Genomic DNA, 22,774 nt, shown 5'->3' with positions numbered 1-22,774 from the left:
TTGAATGCCAGAAAGATGGTGTCCTTGGCAGTCAGGGAGAACCAAACATTTTCTAATAGAGATGTAAATAATTCAGAGGAGAAGAAGGAAAGCAAAGGCTGAAAAGCCTCCTCCCCTGCTTCTCCCCTAACAAACTGAGTACACAGCCACAACCACGAACCATACATTCCTGGAACCAATAACAACATTTTTATAAACCTCTTGCAAATCATCACAACCAAGCCCAGCCCGATAAATATTCTGGTTAGTGCCCCTCTGCTACAAAAGCTACGTATTAGGGACAATACCGGAGCTATTTCTGGATAAGAAAATAAACCTAGGGACCACAAAGGTATTAAAACTTAAAAAAACCCTAATGACCAGAAATAGAGGCAGGCTTTCAATCCAAATGACATTATAACTTCAAAAACAGACATACCAATGTACCCACAAAACAATTGAGACCAAAATATTATTTAGAAGGAAGTTTTTTCCACTTTGTCTGGTCGACTGTCCCCGTACAGGCCACCAAAAAATATTTGTCCTGGTTTAGGACAAATTAGGGGAAAATCTGCAAAGGAGCCCCTTAAAGGAAACAAACCTCCACAACTCCTCCCCCCTCCCCACCACCGGGTTCAGGAGGAATTTCCTCGGAGGAAAAGTGGAAAAAACTTGTTTATTAAGCAAGAACAAAAAACACTCCCCAACACAAGAAAAACAGCCCGAGATGACAACAAACGTTTTCACCAGTCCAAGAGAGGCCAAACGGCTTGGGCAGTCTGCTGAGGAGGGTGCTGAGCTTCTCTGTAATGCAGACTCCGGAGGAGTTCCTTGACGTTCCCGAATCAAGGTCCGAAGCAGGTCCAATGTCTTCAGGGAAGGGGAGGAAGGAAGGAAGGGGAAAAAAAAAATAGAAAAATGGCAAAATAAGGCAAGCAAAGAAAAAACAAAAAAAAAAAGCCAGAGAGCAGAGCAAGCGAAGCGGGCCTAAAGCTAGCAGCAGCAAGCCAGAGCAAGCAGCCGGGGGAGGGACACGGCTATAGACAAAACAGACTGAGAGCATGGGAACAGGAATACACGATTGGGATACAAAGCATGAAAATGTCCTGTCACCCCAGGACAATTCCTTTCCCTCCAAGTGCTCCTTAACACACTATTTCCCTTTTTACTTCTATTCCTTTGCTGAAACCTGATGGTTGAGGTGGGACTGCTCTGCAGACTGGATAGAATGGTTCTGAGTGACCATTCCCTCAGGAGGTCCTCAGTCATCCCACTAACTTCCATGTTTCATTTCCCAAATTTTTCAGCCTCTCACCCTCTAAAAATTTCAGCACTTTTCAAGGCAGCCACTAATTCTTGGGTTTTTTTCCTGCATTCCTTTTTTTTTTTTCTGTCCTCTCCTATGATTTAGTGGGCTTGGTGGTGTTTGTTCAAAGGTCAGACTTGGTGATCTTGGAGTTCTTTACCAGCCTTAATGATTCCAGGATCCTTTTCAAAGCAGAAGTTCATCAGCCCAGTGTAGGTCAAGATTTGCTGAGTGCTGTAAAATGATTTTCTGTATTTTATAGGTCTTTGTTCACCTAATTTACCTTCTCATTTTCCCAAGCAGCTGTTTTCAGCTCTATATAAAGATGCTGATTAATTTGTGAGTCAACCTGAAGTTGTCAGAAAATCTGTCTAAGAAAATTTCTACTTGTCCCTTTCAGCATTATGGCAGACTTTTTGCATGAATGTCTCACACTCTTCACTCTGTTGTGAATGAAGATGAATCTCTGAACAGAGTGAAATCAGCTGTGACAAGGAATGAGTTCTTCTTAAAAGTGTTGACTATACCAGGGTGTTTCCAAGCAAACCAAATTTCCACCATGAAGACTTTTAATATGACACCACAAAAATTGACTAAAAAGAGAAAAATGTTGTTTCCCATCATCTGTCATATTCCAAATTTACATTCAGGAAAAATGGTTGTGAAATACAACACTTGGGATAAAGATTAAAGTGCTCTATTTACATATTGAATATAATAATCCAAAGCAGAGAGGCAATGGCACAGAAAAGGGTACTGTGATGTCTGATGACAGTCAGCAAACTTTCAAACGTCTGCCTTTGTTTTGGTTTTAAATAAAATTCTGTCATTCCCTTGATAATCAAGGCCACTGCAACATGTTAACTATTTCCTTGCATAATTTGCCAAACTGCAGCTAAAGTTCACTGCTTAAATTTCATCGCTGGGCAAGACTAAGTCTCCAGAACCAAAAATTTAAAAATCATGTGTTAAAGTTCTCCTCACTCATTTTAGTAACATTAGGGAAATCAGAACCCTCCTCTCAAGATTCCACTATTAAAGCTATTTATTCTAAATTGTTAGGGGCTCAAAAAGAAAATAAACTTTTAAATGTAAGTGCTCAGAGAGAAACACATGTGAAGACAGCTAAGAGGTAAGGAAAATAGTTTGGTTGCTTTAATCAGCCTTTGATGAGTCCCAGAAGGAAATTAATGGGTAAAATGGAAAAGTAAACCTCTCTTTAATGCCAGAAAAAGAAAACAAACTTAGGGAAGGGTTTTGCAATATGATGCAAAAGAGGAAACCCAAGATTAATCATAGAATAATGGAATATCCTGAAGGTTGGAAGGACTCACAAGGAACATCAAGTCCAACTTCTGGCCCTGCACAGACACCCCAGCAATCCCACCCTGCACCTGAGAGCATTGTCCAGACACTGCTTGAGCTCTGGCAGGTTTGGGGCCATGAACACCTTTTTACTTCACTTCTGATTCCACTTTTCTCCTCCTCCATCCCTCCATGAGCTCAGCTGCTCACAGACTCCACTGCTTCAGGGAGCATTGCTTTTCCAGCCAATAGATATAATTTTGCAGAACAAATGCATATTCCCCAAATATGTCCAATTTCCAGGTTCAAACACTTGCCTCAGGGCTGTACAATCCCTACTACCCAAGTGCTTGTGATTAAAAACCCCCATGTGCACCAGGGTTCAAACCAAGCCAGGTTTGCATTTCCACCCCAACCATGGTTCAGCTGTTGCTGTTTGAAGTAAACAGATGTCAGCTGTAAAATTTTACTGTTTGCTCAGACAAAATCACATCCATTGGCAATTTTGCTGATATAAAGACAAGGAAATACAACAGAAACAACATTTTGGGTCGGAAGCTTGTTTAAATGGTACAGGCCAACATGGGGGCAGGCCAACATGGTGTCCATCAGGCAGCTTTGTGCCAGACAAAGTTCCAGGTGGGCAGCACACAGTGACCTGAGCACCACAGGTATCTTACAGAGCAAATCCTGCAACCAGGCTAAAAAGTTGCTTTAAAAACTAAAATCTGCAGCACGAACACCACTATGTGCAAAGCAAAACAGCTTCCAGCTCACAGCTTGCTCTTGTCATTCCAGCTCAGAGCAGGGAAAGAACTGGAGCCCAAATGTCTCCATCCACCTGCCACAGACAAGCCCTCTGTCATGGAATTTTGGAATAGACTGGGTCGGAAGTGACCTTTAAAAGTAATTTAGTCCAACTCCCGTGCCATGAGCTGGGACATCTTCATCTAAATCAAGTTGCTCAAAGACCCACCTACCTGACTCTTAAATGTTTTCTGGGATCGGGCATGACCACCTTCCTGGAAGACCTGTGTCAGTGTTTTATCACCCTCACCATAAAATAATTCTTTCTTCCCTTTAAGCCTAGATCCGAAAAATCAGGAAACTTTAAGTATAACAGGCTAAGATTTTTAGGCAATATATTATATTTGACCAACTGTATATTTGGAAAACATAGACAAGCTTTTGGGCACACAAATAATTATTTAGTTCTTGTATGAATGTGAACATCTGCCTAGAACATGAACATCACCAGGGATACTCAGGTTGGTAAAATCTGTTAGACAAAGTTCCAATTGTGAGCCGAATGGTTGTGACCTAATGGTTATTTACACACGTAGGGATGAGTTAGAGCAGTTTTTAGGAAGCATCAAGAAATCTCAGTGAGGTTTGGACATCTTTTATGAAAGGAGATGGGGAAGAGCAAATAAAAGGGAAACTCTTCTGAAGATAAGAAAAAGATGAGAGTAGGATCCTAACCTAGCAAATATTTTCACATACTACCATTAAAAAAGGGCAATTTCCACAGGTGAGGGCTGAGCTTATGTACCAGAGTTTGCAAGATCAGAGTAGGTAAAGAATTAACACAGAAGTGTCACCTTGTTACTTGTTACTAAACTGCAGTAACTAAAATTTCAAGCCCACGATTTTACCATGACAACAAAAAATTCTCATGGCAGGACTTGTTCCTTTTGGTTTACTGGAATTTATCAAATCTTCTAAACAAGGTGCACATTCTCCTCTCAGATTCAGAATCAAATCAAAGGCTCTTCACATCTGATATGATAAAATTTGAATCAGCTCATTCAAAGGAGACTCCTACCCCCAGCCATGACTCTGATCCAGCCAGGGTCTGAACTTTCCCATCTGCTTTGAATGACTCCAGCTGTACAGCATTTCAGACACAGCAGCACTGCCTCCCCAGAGGTTAATTCTCCCCTGTAAAACTTCAGGCTCAACATCTCTTTCAGTTGCAGCTCATGCAGATGTATAAACCACAAAGGATCCAGCATGTGCATCCCTGCAAATTCCAATGGAGCCCAGACAGATCCAGGAGTGAATTATGGACTGTCAGAATGGTTTGGGTTGGGAGAGACCTTAAAGCCCATCCAGTTCCAACATGGGCAGGGACACTTTCCACTGTCCCAGGCTGTTTCAAGCCCCATTCAAGCTGGCCTTGGACACTTCAGGGATCCAAGGGCAGCCACAGCTTCTCTGGGCAGCCTGTGTCAGGGCCTTCAGCACCCTCTGAGTAAAGAACTTCTGTCTCCAATCTAAATCTCTCTATTTTAGTTTAAAACCATTCAGACTTGTCCTATTACTCTCTGTCTGGATAAGAAGTTGCTCTCCCTCTTTTTGATAAGGCTGAAGGGGTTCTCATGTGTCCGTGGAGTCTTGTCTTCTCCAGATTGAACTCCCCCAGCTCCCAGCCTGGCCCCAGAGCAGAGGTGAGCATCCTCATGGCACAGCTACAGCCACCAGGGGAAGGAGCCTCAATGCCCCCAGCACTGATTTGTCACACGAACATGGTGTGCAGAACAGACAATTCCAGAACTGATCCCAAGCACTTGGAATTAGAAGCATAATAGTGGCCATCTCCCAGGGAGGCGTGGGTCAGCGGGGCTACAAAAGCAGGTGTAGAAGAGACCTGCTGTAGCAGCAGTGACCAGACTGAAGCCTTCCCAAGGCAGAAACTCTTCATCTTTTAACTCCCCAGTAATGAAGTCATTACAACCAGATTAATGGCCCAAAACACTTGGTTTCACTCGCTCTTTTACTGCATCCAGCAGCTTTTCACTGACACAAAGCCACCCATAAATCTGGAGACTGGCAGTGCCTCTGGGGAAACAAGGCTCCCATAACCCTGACACTGCAGAAAACTGATGCACATGGAAATAAAAATCAGCTTTGAAATACAAGAAAGTACAAGAAAAGGAGCCCAGGCTGGTGACATGCTTGGTGTACCCTGCAGGGACTGTCACCTCAGGTGGATGGCCACACTCCACAGCTCAGATGCCTCCATGAGTATCCCCAAATCCTAGACTTTGCCACATCTTGGAAGTTATTCAGTGCATAACCCTAAGGCACATAAACACTTCACAGCACTGGCCTTTTATATCTCACATGAGTTATGGCTGTGATTTATATGGGATTAGAGCAGCCACTTGGAGGTGTAATAAAACAAGATATTACTTCATGATTTATTTTTAAGACCAGAAAATTAACAGGAAACACAATTTGAGAATGGGGGGAGAGTTAAAATTGTCATTATTTTTTATGTTTTCTAGCACATTTTTGTAGACAAGATTTCCTGGAAAAATTTGATGATGTGGTTGAGTTTCTGCCCTTGGCCATATAATAACCATTATAAAGCTCAGCTGGGAGGACCTTCACATCTTATGGGAAATAAACCTTTTGAGAAAAGAATCAAGAAAAAATAACATCTCAGGGAGTTGTATTTGAGATAGCATTTTTCCACTCTTACAACTACAATCTTAGGTATTTCAGTACCAGAGGCAAGGTGCTGGAAATAAAATAATTGTCAGAGATTTGTTGCTGAAGCTGCACAACATGACAGAAAATCATTGCTGAGATTCATATCCCTGCATCACTTCTACAGGTTTTGGCCAACTTTGGTTTTCATGACAATGGAATTTTTCCTCTCCATGATGGCAAGAAAGAACCTCTTCCTCAGCCTCCTGTTGTGCTACAGCCTGTTCAGGGCTGCTGATTCCCACTTGGTCATTGAGGAGAAGACAGAATGCGACCTGTCCAGGAGGAGCAAAATGGACCTCTCAGATCTTCCACCCATCTCCATAGTAGGTGAGTAAAACCTGCCCTTCAGTGCCAAATTAACAAGATTTGCAGGAAACACTGCTTTTGATTATTTTGAATTATTTGGATAACTTTGCTTGGCTTCATAGGGTGCAGAACTGTGGTGGCTGCAGCACCCAAGAATGACAGTGTGGTAAACCTCAGTTAAGAGGAAAAAAAAAAAACAATTTATTTCAGTTTTACAGGTTTCACTTCAGCTCCCATCACACTATAAGCCTTTTTATATTGAAGAGAAGTGGTCTTGTGCTAATATGGGAAATAGCCTTGCTTAGAAAATCTTATGCATATGACAAAAAAAAAAAAAACAAACCAAAACTATGTGAGGGTTTTAAGGGTCTGCTCTTGTGGTAGGAAAACCAGCAGTATTAATAGGTATTAATATAACCTCAGTTTACCTGGCCTTTAAACGGGGGAAGAAAAAAGCACTGCAAGGGAGGGCCAGGGGTCATTAATTGATCTGTCCAAGACAGGACCAACTCTGTCTCTACAGTTACTGGCAGATGACCACCTGTCCTGTTTGGGAAGAGCCTCCTTAGGGTGATGCTTAACTCTTTTCTTCACAAAATTCTTTCCTCATGTCTGCCTTAACTCTTTCCATGTAATTTACACCAACTTCTTCTCTTAAGAAGCTCACAGGTGTTTGGAGATAATCAAGTACAGAACATTCATAACTGTGTCAAAATGCTAATAATTAAAAAAATAAACCTTCTCTTGTTTAGCTCCTTTCTGCACATTTTTAGTTTAAAGCACTCTGGTTCTTACCTTGTTTCCTGTGTTTTCTCCATGCTCTTGCTCAGGACAACATATCTTTAAGGAGAAACAGTTGCCCCACACATGCATTTCCAAACAAATCTGAACCCCTGAATCCTGAGTTAACTCAGTGTTGTTTAACTGAGAGTTTAGCAAAGCTTGTGCCATTCTGCAGCCTCCCAAGCTGTACTATTTCATGGTTCTTGGGATCCTTGATGCCTTCACTCTCAAAATTCCCATAACTTTTTTATGTCCCAGTTAAAATCAGAGCTATAAAATACAACCCCTATAGCTGATTTCTCCACCTTCTCAATAAGTGAGCCTGTGCTTTTGACATGGCAGACAGGCTGAGCTGTAACATTTCTCCCCACTGCTTCTTAGAGATGCATAACCCTAACTTATAATGATACAAGAAAAATAAATGAAACCCCCCAAACCAGCTCAAAATATTGTTCTTCAGTCTGCAACTCAGTAAATCCAAGCAATTAGAAAATATTCAAAAATATATTGCTAGAGGATCCTGGAATAGATAAGGAGCCACGATTCACCACTGGGGATATGGATGTTTTTTATCTCAGTCATCCATTACATACAGGTAGTGCTTATTACAAAACTCACACACCCAGAATAAAGGTATCAAAAGTACCACAATAGCTCAGTGAGCTGGGAAGTATCTCACATTTTAATAGTCTTGCTGTGTTAGAGCCCAAAACAAGCCCCAAAACAAGTAATGGAATTTACACAGTTATAAATATCTAAAATTAGATATGGTGACAAATACATAGAGGGAGCAAAGTTACAGGCATGTGAATGAAACACCTTTGCAAGGAACATTATGTAAAATGAGGTCGTGGCGGGAGAAGAAACAAAGAACTGCAGAATAAAAGCTGGCATCACAGATGCAGAGTATATGCAAAATCAGCAGAGTTTTTTGCTTGTGGAAAGCAGTGTACTCTTGTTAATGCCTTCCAAAATTATGCATGTAGCACCACCTTTTAACAGAAGAACTTATGGAATTCTAAAGTTTTTTCCTATTTTTATGTGACTATTGTGCATGAGTACCCCAATCTTTTTCACAGAGACCTTTAATTTCATTTCTCTGAAATAATTCATTGTTTGCATCTGCCAAACAATGTGTAAAAAGTCCCTTCTAAAATACAAATCTTAGTTGTTCTTTTGCTTCGCACAAGCAGCAGTGACAGAGTTCCGACACTCTGAATTGAGATATGAACATCACTGAAAAACATGAAGCAATGAGGTAGCAATGCAGGTTATCTGCCTCCTCTCTCACAAAAATAGGATTATCTCATCGAAATAACATTCTCTAAAACTGATTCCATATTTTCCTGTGCTATTCTCATTGAAGATTTAACTAGAAAATCCCAGAAAGTCAGCAGGAAAGAGGCAGAGAACAAGAAATCTTCCAAGGTAGGTGGTTGTTCAAAAAACTTTGTTGAATTACAACAGTTTGTTACTTCTAGAGTTTCCCTTGGTGCATTCATTTGAAAGGCTTTTACTGTCATTCCCGTATTTAAATAATTCACATACAGTTTAAAGCTCTAAATGTTGTAAAAATAGATGTTAAACAATAACAGTGGAAAGAAAATTAGAAGCTGTGGCTGCCCCATCCCTGGCAGTGTCCAAGGCCAGGCTGACAGGGCTTGCAGCAACCTGGCATAGCAGAAGGTGTCCCTGCCTGTGGCAAGAGGTGGGATGAGATGGGCTTTAAAATCCCTTCCCACCCAAAGAATTCCATAACTCTGAGTTTCAGAAGTGCACAGGGTGCCTGCAGCCACTGGGCTTCAGAGATCCCTCCCAGGTCCCCGGCATGTGCTGGGCAACCCAAAATTTTCCACCTTTCCACGTCTCCAGCAGAGAAGCTGCACTCCTGGGGGAGATGAGAGGCCTTTTTCCACTCCCTGAACTGTGTGTGCAGGTGAGGATTCCCACAGATGCAAAATCACTGGGCTCAACAAGGTGGAGCATTGCCAAGTCACTGCCCTGCTCTCTCAGTGTCACAGCCCAGCAAATGAGACTGACAGTGAGTTTTCACTCATCTGAAAATCTGGGAGAACCAAACATAACACCTTATTGGTTTTATTGATAACATCACCATCTGAGTACATTTTGGCACCCCTTTCTTCACTGCTGCCACTCTCCTTCCTAGAGACCCTTTCCAAAGCTCCATCCAGTCATGGTCAAAATGAGGTTTGTCATTTTGCTCAGGGGGTTGTTCTCAAGCCACTCTTTCCCATTTCCCAGACCACCACACCTTTGCATTGCTAGCACAGCTCCCACTGCCACAGCCAGCTGCTCATTCCCCCAGAACCTCCCGCTGTTCACCACCCTCATTTCACCTGTCTATGAATTCTCATGTTTTATCTTCCAGAAAAATGCTAAACGCAAGATATCTCCAAAGCCAAGGCCTCCACCTGCTGCTAACTGTGTGCCAACCTTCAAAACCTGCAAGCCACACTTGAATTCCTGCTGTCATTACTGTGCTTTGTGCAAATGCCGACTCTTCCAGACGATCTGCCAGTGCCTGATGTTAAATCCCAAGTGTTAAACGAAGTCAGAAACACAGCAGGCCTTCTGTCTTTCATTAGCTTCTCAAGTGCATATTTCAAATTTCCCCATGTCTATAGTAATCAAAATAGAGAGCTCTGAAGCTTGAATTTACCCCTCTTAAAATTTAATGGACAATCGTTATTATGGGGTTCATGTTACCACAAGCTGGATGTTATTTCAGGGAGCAGACAACCAGGGAGATTGGCACTGATTAGGCAGTTGTAGCAAAAGACCTGTGTTTTATAATGAATTCTGGATTTCTGTGGATTTGAGCTTTTATTTGAAGGGTCATATTAATGCCAGTCTGCAGAATTGTCTAACCGGCACCACAAAACCTGCCCCCACGGCACCCAAATGGCCACTAAAACAGGACTGGTTAGGCCAGTGAGGGATTAGAGCTTGTCTTTGCCCACAGGGACATCACCAGCCTTCAGCACAGCCAAAGTATCAGGCTGAAAATGCAGGGTTTGGATTTAACTCCATTTTCACATACTCAACAAAAATCAGGACAAGAATTTATGTAAGTTATTCCACCTGAAAAGATGGACCCAAGGCTATAAGGACATTTTTTAATAATTCTCAGCTAAGCATCCACCTTCAGTGTTTTCGGTCATTCTGCCACCAGGAAATGGTGTCATACTCCCATATGACATACATATATACTTAAAACTTAAATGTATCCATGCCTTGGAATATAAAAATCAGATTTTTTTTTTCTCCAGACATATCTGTAGGACTCAACTCTTCAGCCTTTCTTCTCCTGCTGCCAAGGACACTGCCCAAAAGCAGGAAGACATATCTGGACTTTGAGGAAGAAAGCAAAGATCAGCAAAAGATGAATGCATGTCCCACATGTACATCTTGAAGCAAACCCTTCCAAGCAATCAATTCTTTGCCCTTTCTTGCTGCAGGAGCTGCAGTTCAGGCAGGAATGTCCAAGAGCTGCAGCAACCAGGGGAAAAACATACATCACATGCTGTATCAAGACTTAAAGGCTCAGAAAGAGATGGCTGAAGCTCAAGGCAACAGAAGATTTCTATCTCTTGTTCTTGAAGCTCTTTGCCTTAAATTTGAGGTATCCAAATGGCACAGAAGGAAAACCCTTCTTGGTTAAACTCCCAGGAAAGCAAGGAGGGAGCAGACCCAGAAAACGTCCCTGCCACTGAAGATTTTATTTGCCAGACTCCAGCTCTTGTTTTTTACCTCCTCTGTTCTGTACATACAGTGTCTTTCCCCTGCTCCCTTACTGTTTTTCATTCTGTGCCACTTCCTTGTTTTAAGCATTTTCCCTTTATCCAACTGCTATTCTTAGTTACCACAGGAGCACTCCAGGGCTAACCCACATCTCCCATGTTCTCTCCACCTGCCTGCACCAGGGTCCCTTCCAGTGCTCTTTAGCTTTCACAACCAGATTTTTCTAGCCATGAATTTCTAATCAGGAAATCGGGTATTTTCTAATCCCCTATGCAGGTCTAATTGAGAAGACAGTTGTTTACTGATTTATTTCTAAACACAGCTGAGGCTACAAAAATCTTCCAGGCAGGCAGGAAATGATGATACAGAAGACACTCCAAAGGGGCTCAAGCCATATAAAGGTGTTTGTTTGGTTTTTTTTTTTTTAATTCTAATAATTAGTCTAAAGCCCAGAACTCAAATCTAAGGTCAGATATTGACATAAATTTTTGTTCATACTAGATATATGTATAGTTCTCAGATTAATCTAAGAAAGAGCCCTAATGATGACAGAATGTCATTGTGTTCCTTATCTTTTATAAGGCACATCAATTGGCATGTCTGATATAAGCTTGAATTCTTGTAAATATATGTAAGTGTGTCTTTAGCCAGATTTCTTGGCTCAGGAATCTGTAGGCCACTCAGTTATGAAAAAGGAGATGAGAAGGAAGAGCAATACATTATAATGGATTTCAGAATGTGGCTCCTTCTTTTACTATGTAAAGATTTAGGTTCCATCAAATATTTTCAAAATTCTCATAACTATTAACAAACTACTGTTGATTTGATGCCTTAAGTTTTAGCTTTCATGTTTTCCAGATTCTGTACTGCATTAGTGTATAACTCTGAACTTCATATAAAGTGTTGGCAAGTTCTCACAGTTCAGCCACACAAAACAATCCTTTTCCAGCCCCAGAACCAAGGACACTGTTGCAGCTTCAGGCCCAAAAAGTGCAAACAACAAAAAGGCCCAAAAGGCCCAAAGGGTGTAAACAACAGCAAACTGAGGAGAGCAGTCTGGGAGGATGGGACTGCATAACCTGGAGCTGTAGTTGGACAATTAACCCCAACATGGAAATGGATCAATACTTAGAAAAGTGTGAAAACTCATGAGCCATCGTCCATCCTGGGTGTGGCCTTGGCCAGGCTTGTACTGCCCAAGGTGCATCCTTTGAGGCCTTTTAATAAATCCCTGCTTTATTCCTTTAACACTGTCTAGCTGTGTTCCAGGTAGCCTCTCAAGGTATGAGATTGATACTAAAAACACACAAATAATCACAGTACTTCTTATACGGAAATAAGATCATTTTCATAACAGAAAGTCCAGCTGGTCAGAAAAATTATATTTTACCATGGTCAAGAGGTGTGGGAGCAGAGGGAAAGGAAGAAAGAAGAGCCAAAAATCCAACAAACAGCTGCTCTCAACTGCAGCTCCCACTCCAGCTTTGCAGAACCTCAGAATGCTTGACGTCAGCAGAGACCTCTGGCAGCCATCCAACTGGACCTGCTTGCCCAGGACCACATCCAGGCAGCTTTTGAACATCTCCAAGATGTTCACTTGGGCCACTCTGGGCAACCTGTCCTGGTGCTCAGTCACCCTCACTCACCATTAAAACCAGAAAAGGAAATGTTTCCTAGTGTTTGACTCTCTCCAGTATGCCCCTGTCTCTCTCACACTGGGGAGCCCAAACTGGACACAGCAGTCCAGGGATGAGCTCTACAGTGAGGAGCAAGGAGGGATCCCCTCCTTGACCTGTGGTGACAATGCTTCCAACACAGCCCAGGGCACAGCTCACCTTCTGGTGGCTCTTGGTCAGCTTGGTGCTCCCCAGGTGACCCAGGGCCTTTCCTGTCTCCCTGCTGGGTGTCCCCCAGAGTGTCCTGGGCTTGTTCCTCCCCAGGGACAGGACTTTGTGCTCCTCCTTGCTGAGCTGTCTAGCCTGGCTCAGTCCCTCTGGACAGCAGCGCATCTCTCTGGCACATCAGGGCTGTGTGCCCAGACACCTCTAAGAGCTCCCTCTGCCCCACCATCCACATCATGATGGAGATGTGGCACAACTTGGGGCTCTCAGACAAGGAAATCAAAGTGCCAAGACCCACCCAAGGACCTCCAGAGATGGCAGCTGACCCAGACAAGGACAGTACAGCCTGCGTAGGCAACGAAGGACAAGGGAAAAAACTGTCAATGACAGTAAGGGGATTTGTCTTTCAACATATATGGACATAGTTTTTAATATAGCATCTATCTGTAGTGTATTTTTAAATTTGATTTATTAATAAGCCTTCTTTGTAACTGGAATTTATTAGAAAGAGGCTTTGCTTTCTTTGCTGTTCATCTATCACACCAGAGAACACATATAATCAAGTACTCTGAAATTGTTATTAGCCTTAGTGACTTGACTTTTCTGGGTAAAGATCACATTGCATGAGGTATGGCACAGGGTGCAGAAATAGCAAAATATGTACACCAAAAATTTACTTCAATGTATTTAGTTTGAGCAGTTATTTATACTGAGGGGATGTTTGTCAGTGCAGGAGTCCCCCTGGGGTCCCATCTGAAATGTCATCAGCACACAGATGATAAAACATGCAGATGGCAAAGATGGAGTATGTAACTTTATCTGTCACCCACCAAAATGTCTCCACTGAAAACTTACTGGATTTCAAGTGTAGAGACAGTCTCAGGAATGCTCTGTGACAGAGTCATTGTCCTCCTAGAGACTAATGGAAATGTTACCCCAATTACAGGTTAGTAGGATGAAACACAAATAAATCACTGTTAGCTTTTCCACATACCACCTGCCTTGTGTAAATTTAAAACATATACTGTATTTTTCTGACTTGATTGCTTATTGTCACACCCAAATCCCATAAAATCCAAGTTTATCCTGATGGATAAAACAAATGGTAGAATTAACACCTTAATGGCTATACCAAACTACCTCTAAACATGTCATAGTTTTCCAAGCTAATCGCTCAAATTCTCTGGAAGACTGCAAAAGGAAACCAACCAAAGCCTTCAGGAATTGCTGAGAGAAGGGAAGATTTGATGGAAAGTAAAATGACTTTTTCCAAATTCTCTAGAAGAGTCAGCAGTGTCTGTGATGCTACTTTGGCTGAGGGTGGTGAAAGACTGAATGAGGCCCCTTTGAGATGAGGACAGCGTTAAACCCATGATGAAAAGAATTATTGGAGCAGCAGAAGGAGATTTGTATAACCAAACGGAGGGGCTGAGGAAGAACTTGTGATGTGCCAAGCTGTGACTCTGCGGGAGCTCTATTTTACAGGGCACAAATGACATCCATCCCAGTGCTACAGCACAGAGGCCTCTCAGAGCATGGTGGGACATGCTCCTCATGAGGTACTGCAGCCTCCAGCCCACTCCCTGGGTGGGTGTAGACATTAAATGGTACTCAAGAGCAATGCAAAAAAACATTAAATCATAATATATTTCAACAGAGCACTTTAAGATTAATTAGACCATTCTATGGCCAGAAGTGACTCTATAAACATGCTAAACAGACCAATTCAACACTTGTCCACATCCAGTGATCTATTTAACTCCAAGACATGCCTCTGAGTTGCACACTCAGGCCTGGAAAAGAAAATAATTAACAACGGATTCTCCCAGCAAATCCAGGAGCAATTTTTTCCTGCCTATTCCCGAACTCCAACCTGCTGCTCTTCTGGACAGTGCTCCCCACAGAGTCAGTGATCTCTAGAACCCAACAGGAAACACGAGATGGCCCTCTGTGGTTACTGCACTCCAAGATCCCAGTTACCCGTCATACCTGTAGAGATTTGCCTCAGGCACCTCATTTCCCAAACCAAGAATGCACAGCAAGCAGCTATTCATTGCCTGCTAGAAATAGAATCTTACATTTTTGTAGTACATTTAACAGTTGGAAAGAAGTAATTGCTTCCTGGGCCAGCTGCAAACCACTTGAAGCACCATGTGCTTTTCTAACTGTGGGGATGATAAAGTCACCAGTCACTTTTGCAAACTCTGGTCAAAGGCAATGTGAAGTCGCTGGCCTTATAAAGGCAGCAGTTGGCAGGTCACAATGTAGTCATGAAAACACCACTGGGGACATCACAGGTGGGCAGACACACATGGCCAGTGCTGAATCTTGGCACTCCATGAACAATTCTTTCCTCTCTTTGTACAGCCTCCACTGTTTCAGCTTTCATTTGGACAGTGTCCAGATTCCAACGGGTATTTTTCAAAGGCATCAGCAGCTCCTGGGACAGCACAAAGAACAGGAATACACACACTGGTCTCTCAGTGCACTTCCTTGCTCTTAGAATCACAGAATGGTTTGGGTTGGAAGGGACCTTAAAACCCACACAGTCCCACCCCCTGCCATGGGCAGGGACAGCTTCCACTGTCCCAGGCTGCTCCAAGCCCTGTCCAACCTGGCCTTGGACACTGCCAGGGATCCAGGGGCAGCCACAGCTTCTCTGGGCACCCTGTGTCAAGGCCTCCCCACCCTCAGTATAAAAAACAAAGATCTTCTTTATATGTAGTTAAGATCTACATTCTTCCAGTTTACAACCACCACCCTTTCTCCTGCCACAACAGGCCCTGCAAAAAGTCTGACCCCATCTTCCCTATAGGCCCCCTTCAAGTACTAAGAGGCTGCAATTAGATCTCCCCAGAGCCTTCTCTTCTCCAGGCTGAGCACCCCCAGCTCTCCCAGTTCACTTTCGTGGCCTCCTCTGGACTTGCTCAACAGCTCCATGTTCTTCTGCTGTTTGTTATGGATGAGTAATGAGATGGTTGGCGCTCACAGTTAAAGGGTGAACATTATATGTATGTTAAGAGAAGTTTTATAAAGGTATAGTTTTGTTACTGCAATGTGTTCCCCCCAGTATTGTTATCATGGGATGGCCTTGGTACTCGGGGCATTTGGGGAGCTTGATTTGTTACTGTGGTAAAACCTGACCAACCAAGGTGTAAGAAAGTGATCTCCACCCCTGGACAGCAAGGAAGGAGCCGACTGACAGGACTTTAGGAGGGACTAGAGGTATAAAAGGGGGATCATCCATTTTGAAGATGAGCCACATGGCTGGCAGTCACCGGGGGACTCCCAGCGCTGTAATTTTTCCTTATTTAGTCCTTTTGTTGTATTTTTTTATTAATATTTAATAAGCCTTTAAAATTTTAAAAAGTGAGTGGTCGTTTCTCACACATGTGAGCCCCCAGAGCTGCAGGCACCCCGCAGGCAGGGTGTGCTGAGAGGGGAGCAGAGAGGCAGCGTCCCCTCACTGCCCTGCTGCCCAATGCGTGGGGTGAGCCTGGCACACGGGGGGTTCTGGGCTGCCCAGTGCATGTGGCCACCCACAATAATAGCTCTTAGACCTGTACAATGGAGTTTCACAGCTAGAAAGGGGTTTGGTGGGATATTCTTCCCCTTCACAGCAAATTATCCCGGATCTGGGGATAAAGACACCCCGGTGTCAGTCTGGCATGACGGGCTCATGTTCAAGTTTTTCTGGTCCTTCAGGATCAACATAAGTATTTTCTGCTTCTTGCACAGTCACATCAGAGAGGGTTGGGAGAGGGAAATGAAATCCTGCCCCTTGCCTGACTTCCAGCAGAGGCCCTGTGCTGTGGAGGAGGTTTTACAGCGACTTCGGTCAGCCAGAGAGAAGTTTGATAAGAGGATCCATATTTACCCCTGAAAGAATTTTCTACCAAGGTCATTGACATAGAGACCAAGAAAGAAAGAAGGATAAATAAGAGAAACCTGCAACTGTCTATTCCAGTGAGCACTTTGTTTGTCTTTCCTGACCAATGAGTAAAGTGTGAACTTTGAGTTTTGTAAGAGTGTATAAAAAGCATGCATGCTAGAATAAAAATGGGTTTGAAGCTTTCTGAAAATGGAACATTGCTTTGTATTGTGACTGTCTCAGCTACAACACTGTGTCACACCAGGAGCACCCATGCCAGGCTGGCAGGTGTGACGTGGGGCCTGGGCGACACCCTTCCCACCTGAAGGAGCAGCACCAGGCCAGGGACACACGGGGCTGCCTGGGAGCACACCCACCCACTCTCAAAGTGCCCCTCTGAAACCTGTGAGGCCTGCAGATTACTTTCTGAGGTAATACAAAGGTCTTAATGGCAAGTTTCTCAGATGATATGCAGATGGCCAACATATGGCCGAGTCCCTCTCCCAGAATAGAAAGGAGGTTTTAGTCATTTCTGCAAGTTTTTTTTTTCAGTGAAATGAGAAACTATTTCAATTGCTGCATGGCATATGCACATCTTTCCATCCAGGAATTCCTTTAAGATGAAACCCTGCCTGAAATATGGGAGCCCTAAAATGGCTATATTAATGTAATATCACATTTCACATGTGGTTTCATTTAATACAGATAAAGGTAGGAAAAAACTAAAATACACCATTTCCTAGTGGTCCACTGCAGAGCCCTCTGAATCAGTGGAAATAATCTATTGACTTCAATATACTCTAATATACATTAATAACCCCTTCATCACTCACACTCTACATTTTAGCTCATCTATTAGATTTACCTAACAGTGTTCATCTAGTACCCTTGTCATTTTGGGCGGCTTCTTCAGCTAAAATGTCATTTGGGATCTCATATGGGCTCCCCTTCACTGTGCAAAGCTGTCTCAAATAGATGAACAACAGTGTTATGTGACTTACAACAGTGATAGCCAGAAATGAGAATACACGGCCTCACTCTTCCTTGTGTTCCATAACAAATAAAAGTGGCATTTAAAAAAAAAAAAGTATACATAAATTCATTAAAAGAATGCTCTTTCACATGTTGGTGAAAAACATCAAACCTTAGAGTCTTCTTAAGTGGAAATAAGAGCATTCAAAGTAATTCTACACCCAGGGATCCCTCCTCCTCTGAAAAGACCTCAGAAATATGTGACAGAGACAGACCACTTTAAACATGAAGGTTTTAGTATTTCAAAGATTTCCTTGCTATAAAGCTGTGATTCAATTAATGTTAATTTCTCAGTTTGGGAAGCAAATATTTGGAGCACTAAATGAGCAGAACAGATGGTTTGCTTCCCTGTATTCCCTTCAACATTCTCCATCACTGCTCCTTTCCTCTAAGTCTGGAGTGTGGTCAGAGATGTTGATATTTATCTCCAAAATGACATCTCAGTGGCAGGACAGACCCCAAAAAGGGTCAAAGGAGTCTGCAGCCAGTTGTTAATAAAATACACACAGGACATAAGTTTTGGAGAGGAGGAAGAACAGGGCCACCAAATGTTTGTTCTTAGTGGAAACAAGTTAATAAATAAAAAGGCAGATGTTGACAGTAAGCCCTGGCTCAACCCAAAACCTCGTGCCCAATTACTAATTATTTAAGGTGCCTGAACCTCTGCATTCTGTTCAGTTTGCTTCCAAAATGCTGCTGCTTCATCAGGGAAAAGGAGCACATACCTATGACTGAGGCCCATTAAATATTCCCTTATAGAAATTATTTTCCAATTAATGAAACCAAAACCAGGGGGCTACAGAAAAGTACCAGGTTTGCTGAAAAATGTCTCTGGACTTTGCAGATGGAACAAGAAGTAAAAACTTTACTACAAACTTTCTAAATATCCTAAATAATTTAATCTTTCTGCTGTGCAGTTTCAGGGAATTAGACAAGAAGTTGGGGTGTCCCCATCCCATAAAAAGGATGCTGCAGAACCTTAAACTCGTGTTTTTATATCTCACTCATTTCTGGAAGTATTTTTTCACAGGGTTAGGGTGTTCTTTATTATTGTTCTGTCAGTCTATTGTTTGTTTTTGCTCTCCTCAAGCTGGCATGCAAACCACAGGCATGAAGGGGATTTTAAAAGAGAAGAAAAATAATTGTAATTGTTGCAGTGGTGCAAAGCTGTCCAGTGGCAAACAAAGCTACTGCAAACCCTGCTGAGCCTTCCAGACTACATTTACTACCTTTGATTTGTCTTAGAAAAAAGCCCCATGGACTAAAAAAAACACAATTAGCTTCCAAGAAGCTTAATATCATCTGCAGGAAGAACCATCGCTATGAAAACAAGCTCAGTCATGAATCTCAGAGTCATCAGTGCAACGTCCATTCAGCCCTGCCTTGTTCCCCTCTGCACTGATCTGTATTTCCCAAGGCAACCTGTGCACCTCCATCAATCTCCATTTCATAGAACTCCAGCCTCGCAGAAAAATAAAGAACAGGGCCTAGGAAGACGATACTGCAAATTTAAAAATCACAGTCCGGCATTTCTGGTTGAGATAAATGGAGAAAAATGTACAGCCTGTGCTCTCTTACCACTTCTGACTCAGCCATGGAGGGAAAACAGAGGCAGGAAGTGCCTTATGTACAAGAGAAGAGCATTTTCTCTGGAAACAATAAGGAAAGCAGTAACAGAATGTTAGTCTGACAGATATTTGAGAAATACTTGATTACTTTTGGCCAAATCAGTGCTGTCTGATTGCACCATGAGTACAATCTTTCATAATTAATTTCATTTGATCACCAGATTCTATCAATTTTCACGGACACATTTGCCAGGATGACAGTGCTTGTTACCACCCAGAACAACCCAACGCCACTGAAGGCAATGGGACAGTGAAAACCACTTGAAGGTGCTAAATAATGACCTGAAATTGGACACAGCATGAAACTATAATTTTCCCAGTGTGGAAATACATCTGGTTTAGCACTACTTTATTATTGAGGGTTTTTTCCTGATCAAGTAGAAAAAAACAGCAGGAAAAGCCCTGCTAAATTAATAGCCAGGAATGGCTAAATTTAAGGAACAGCCCTTAACTAGAGTGGACTTATTATTTCAGTTCTCAGCCTGTGGTTGCTGGTATTGGGGAGATAAGGGGTGGGAGGAAGCTGCAAATCTGAGCCAGTTGCTATTTTACAAAAGAGAGCACACACAGCTCTCCTCATTCCTCACCCAGTGCCCACACCTTCCCAAACTGCACCTCCTTTGGGTACACATGGAAATCTTACTTCTTGCATTTTTGCCCTGCAAAATGAGCCTGCAGACAAGGCTGGGGAAAGAGGCTGCTGAACTGTAGGTAGGGCTGTTTTGGGACTTTGTCCATTTGCCCAGCCCGATTGGGACAGCCTCTCAGCACACCACACACAGGGAACAAACACTGCTCTGTGCATCCATCCCCTGCTCACCCAGACACCAGACCTGCTGAGCTTCACCAGGCTGAGACTGAATCTCACCCTGCCCCTGCCAGCCCTCCCTGTGCTCACAGCAACCCTGCTCCTCCTCTCCAGGATCCCCCGGCCAGACCCAGGGAGCCTGTGGCTCACATCTCACCCCAGTGCTGCGGCATCTGCTGTGCAGAGGCCCAGAAGTGAGAAAAGCTGGAGCCTGTCACTTTCCTCTGACTCAGCAGCCAGATGTGGGATGCCAGAGGAGCCCATTTGAGGGGTTTTGGTGCTGGGGAGGGGACACTCCCCAGCCTGGGCACCTACAGACCTCAGGCTCTCCTTAGCACTATTCTTCATTCATCGCTCCTGCTCAAACCATTGTAAAGCAGCACAATGGGTCTGGCAATCTGTAGTTAGGCAGGCTAAATGCTCGACCTCAGGCTAGAGTGAACTCTGAATTAATAGCATATGGATTGGAAACAAAGAGAAAAGAGGGAAAAAATCAGTTGTGAATGATTTAGCAGAACTCTGCCATCAGCTGTGCTCTTGCCTATAAAGAGCAAGCAAGCAATAGGGCTGAGTGATTTCAGTGTCATTGAGGTTGGAAAAGACCTTTAAGACCATGGAGTCCAACCACACCCCCAGAGCCTCCAAGTTTGCCACTAACCCATGTCCCCAAGTGCCGCACCCACGCAGCTTTTGAACCCCTCCAGGGATGGAGACTCCACCACTGCCCTGGGTAGCTGTGCCAATGCCTGGCCACCTTTTCCATGAAGAAATCTCCAATATCCACTCTCACCTGGAACAACTCAAGGCCATTTCTTCTTGTCCCATCACTGTTCCCTGGGAGCAGACCCCAGCCCACCAGCTGTCCCCTCCTGTCAGGAGTTGTGCAGAGCCACAGGGTCGCCCCTGAGCCTCCTTTGCTCCAGGCTGAGCCCCTTCCCCAGCTCCCTCAGCCTCTCCTGGGGCTCCAGCCCCTTCCCCAGCTCCATTCCCTGCCCTGGACATGCTACAGCCCCTCAATCTCTTTCTTGTGGGGGGCCCCAAAACTGCCCCCAGGATTTGAGGTGGTACGTCAGCAGTGCCAGCACGGGGGGCAGGCAGTGCCCTGCTCCTGCTGGACACAGCAGGCCTGGGACAGCCCAGGTGCCTCTGGCCGCCCAGCCCACCTGGGCACACTTTGGCTGTAATGTGGATTGTACACGTTAAGAAACCAGCATGGAGTCACAACGTGAAACAGCAGCATGTATTTTTTAAAGGAAATCAGCTGCTACACCAAAGGTCAGGTTTCCAAGTCTTCCATTCATCCTGGAAAGCTTCTGAAATGGAAGAGAAATCTGTGTATTTTACTACAGATTATTCAAAATTGCCCTTGAGAAAGAGTTCAAACAGCTCATATCACAGTGAGAACTAAGATGACCCCACTGAGGCTGAACAGCTGCACCTAAAGAATGTGAAGTGCACAAAAAAAGGCTGAACAAAAATATTCAACATGCTCCTGTTGCAGTTCCAGCTTTCAAACCACTCTGCTGACAGGTACTGACCACAGCAGTGCTGCAGCCATCAAATCACGACTGCACTGGGAGGGAGGCACAGAAATTCTGCCAGTGGTTTTATCAGGGCCTGTGTCTGATCTAGTCCTCTTCAACAAATAATATAGCAAAATAATATTAATAATAAAAAATAAGCAAAAAAATAAATGCAAGACCTAATCAATATATTCCAAATATAAATTCTGCATTTTATCAAACCATTATAATCTCACACTGCTAACTTGTTCACAGTAGTGGATTTTCAGCAGCAAATCAGATTTTCATCAGTTTGGTTAATGAATATGCTGTGCTAGAAGTCACTGGACAATTCTTGCTCTCACAGTGGTACTTTAATGCCCTGGCCAGGGCCTTGCAAAGCAGATGAGATCTTTTTAGAGCTGCTCTGGGCACTTCCCTGATTTGTCTATGGAATCATGAATGTAGTGAAGATGGAACTAGCCCCTTCCCAGAGGCACACAGGGAGAAAATGAAGCAGCCAGCACAGGTTGTAACACAGGAAATGCCAGTTAAATGTACAGAAAAATACTTTCACCAGAAGGTGGTCACATTCTGGGAGAGAAGCCTAAGGAGATGATGTGATCTGACCCAAGACAACTGAAACTCTCCTGGGCAACTTCATCTCAGCATGGCCCTGGTATGAGGACAGGAATGAACCAAAGACCTCCAGGTGGCCCTTCCTAATTGAATTTTAAGAACCCATGATCCAAGAGCAGAATTACAGCCTTACACTTCAGCATAGCAGATTTCAGCTGTGAAATGGGTTGAGAAGCCAAAGCTCAAGTAGTGGAAACTAAGGAATAAGGATAGCAGCAGTCCTTATTCTCCTACTGCACTTGTTCTACCACAGTGACACTTCCCACCATTGTAACTCTGTGCCACAAGCACAAGGTGCACATCACCTACATTTAGATGTGTTCTCAACTGCTGTGTCTCTTGAAGGACAATCACCATAAATGATTATGGAGTCATTCATGGTGCCCCTGTGGGATCCTAATTCAGTTCAAATTGGTGCTTTTTAGAGGTCAATGCAAAACAAAACTATGAAAAAAGCTGAACACTGAGCAACATCTTGTTTACTCATCTGTTTCCTCCTCCAACACTTTACACT

At 43.4% G+C, this 22,774-nt stretch overlaps 1 protein-coding gene across 1 annotated transcript in view; it reads left to right on the top strand.

The window, feature by feature from the left end:
* Positions 1-9,856, top strand: part of ASIP (agouti signaling protein) — a 35,721-nt gene extending 25,865 nt beyond the window's left edge. The window contains exons 2-4 of the mRNA XM_068207447.1: positions 6,213-6,415; positions 8,544-8,605; positions 9,567-9,856. Coding sequence (XP_068063548.1) covers positions 6,235-6,415; positions 8,544-8,605; positions 9,567-9,743 — 420 coding nt within the window. The 5' untranslated portion in view covers positions 6,213-6,234 and the 3' untranslated portion in view covers positions 9,744-9,856. The remainder of the gene's footprint in view (positions 1-6,212; positions 6,416-8,543; positions 8,606-9,566) is intronic.
* The last annotated feature ends 12,918 nt before the right edge of the window (positions 9,857-22,774 follow it).

The sequence above is a fragment of the Anomalospiza imberbis genome, chromosome 17, assembly GCF_031753505.1.
Source record: "Anomalospiza imberbis isolate Cuckoo-Finch-1a 21T00152 chromosome 17, ASM3175350v1, whole genome shotgun sequence".
NCBI lineage: Eukaryota > Metazoa > Chordata > Aves > Passeriformes > Viduidae > Anomalospiza > Anomalospiza imberbis.
This window is presented reverse-complemented; position numbering and strand designations above follow the sequence as displayed.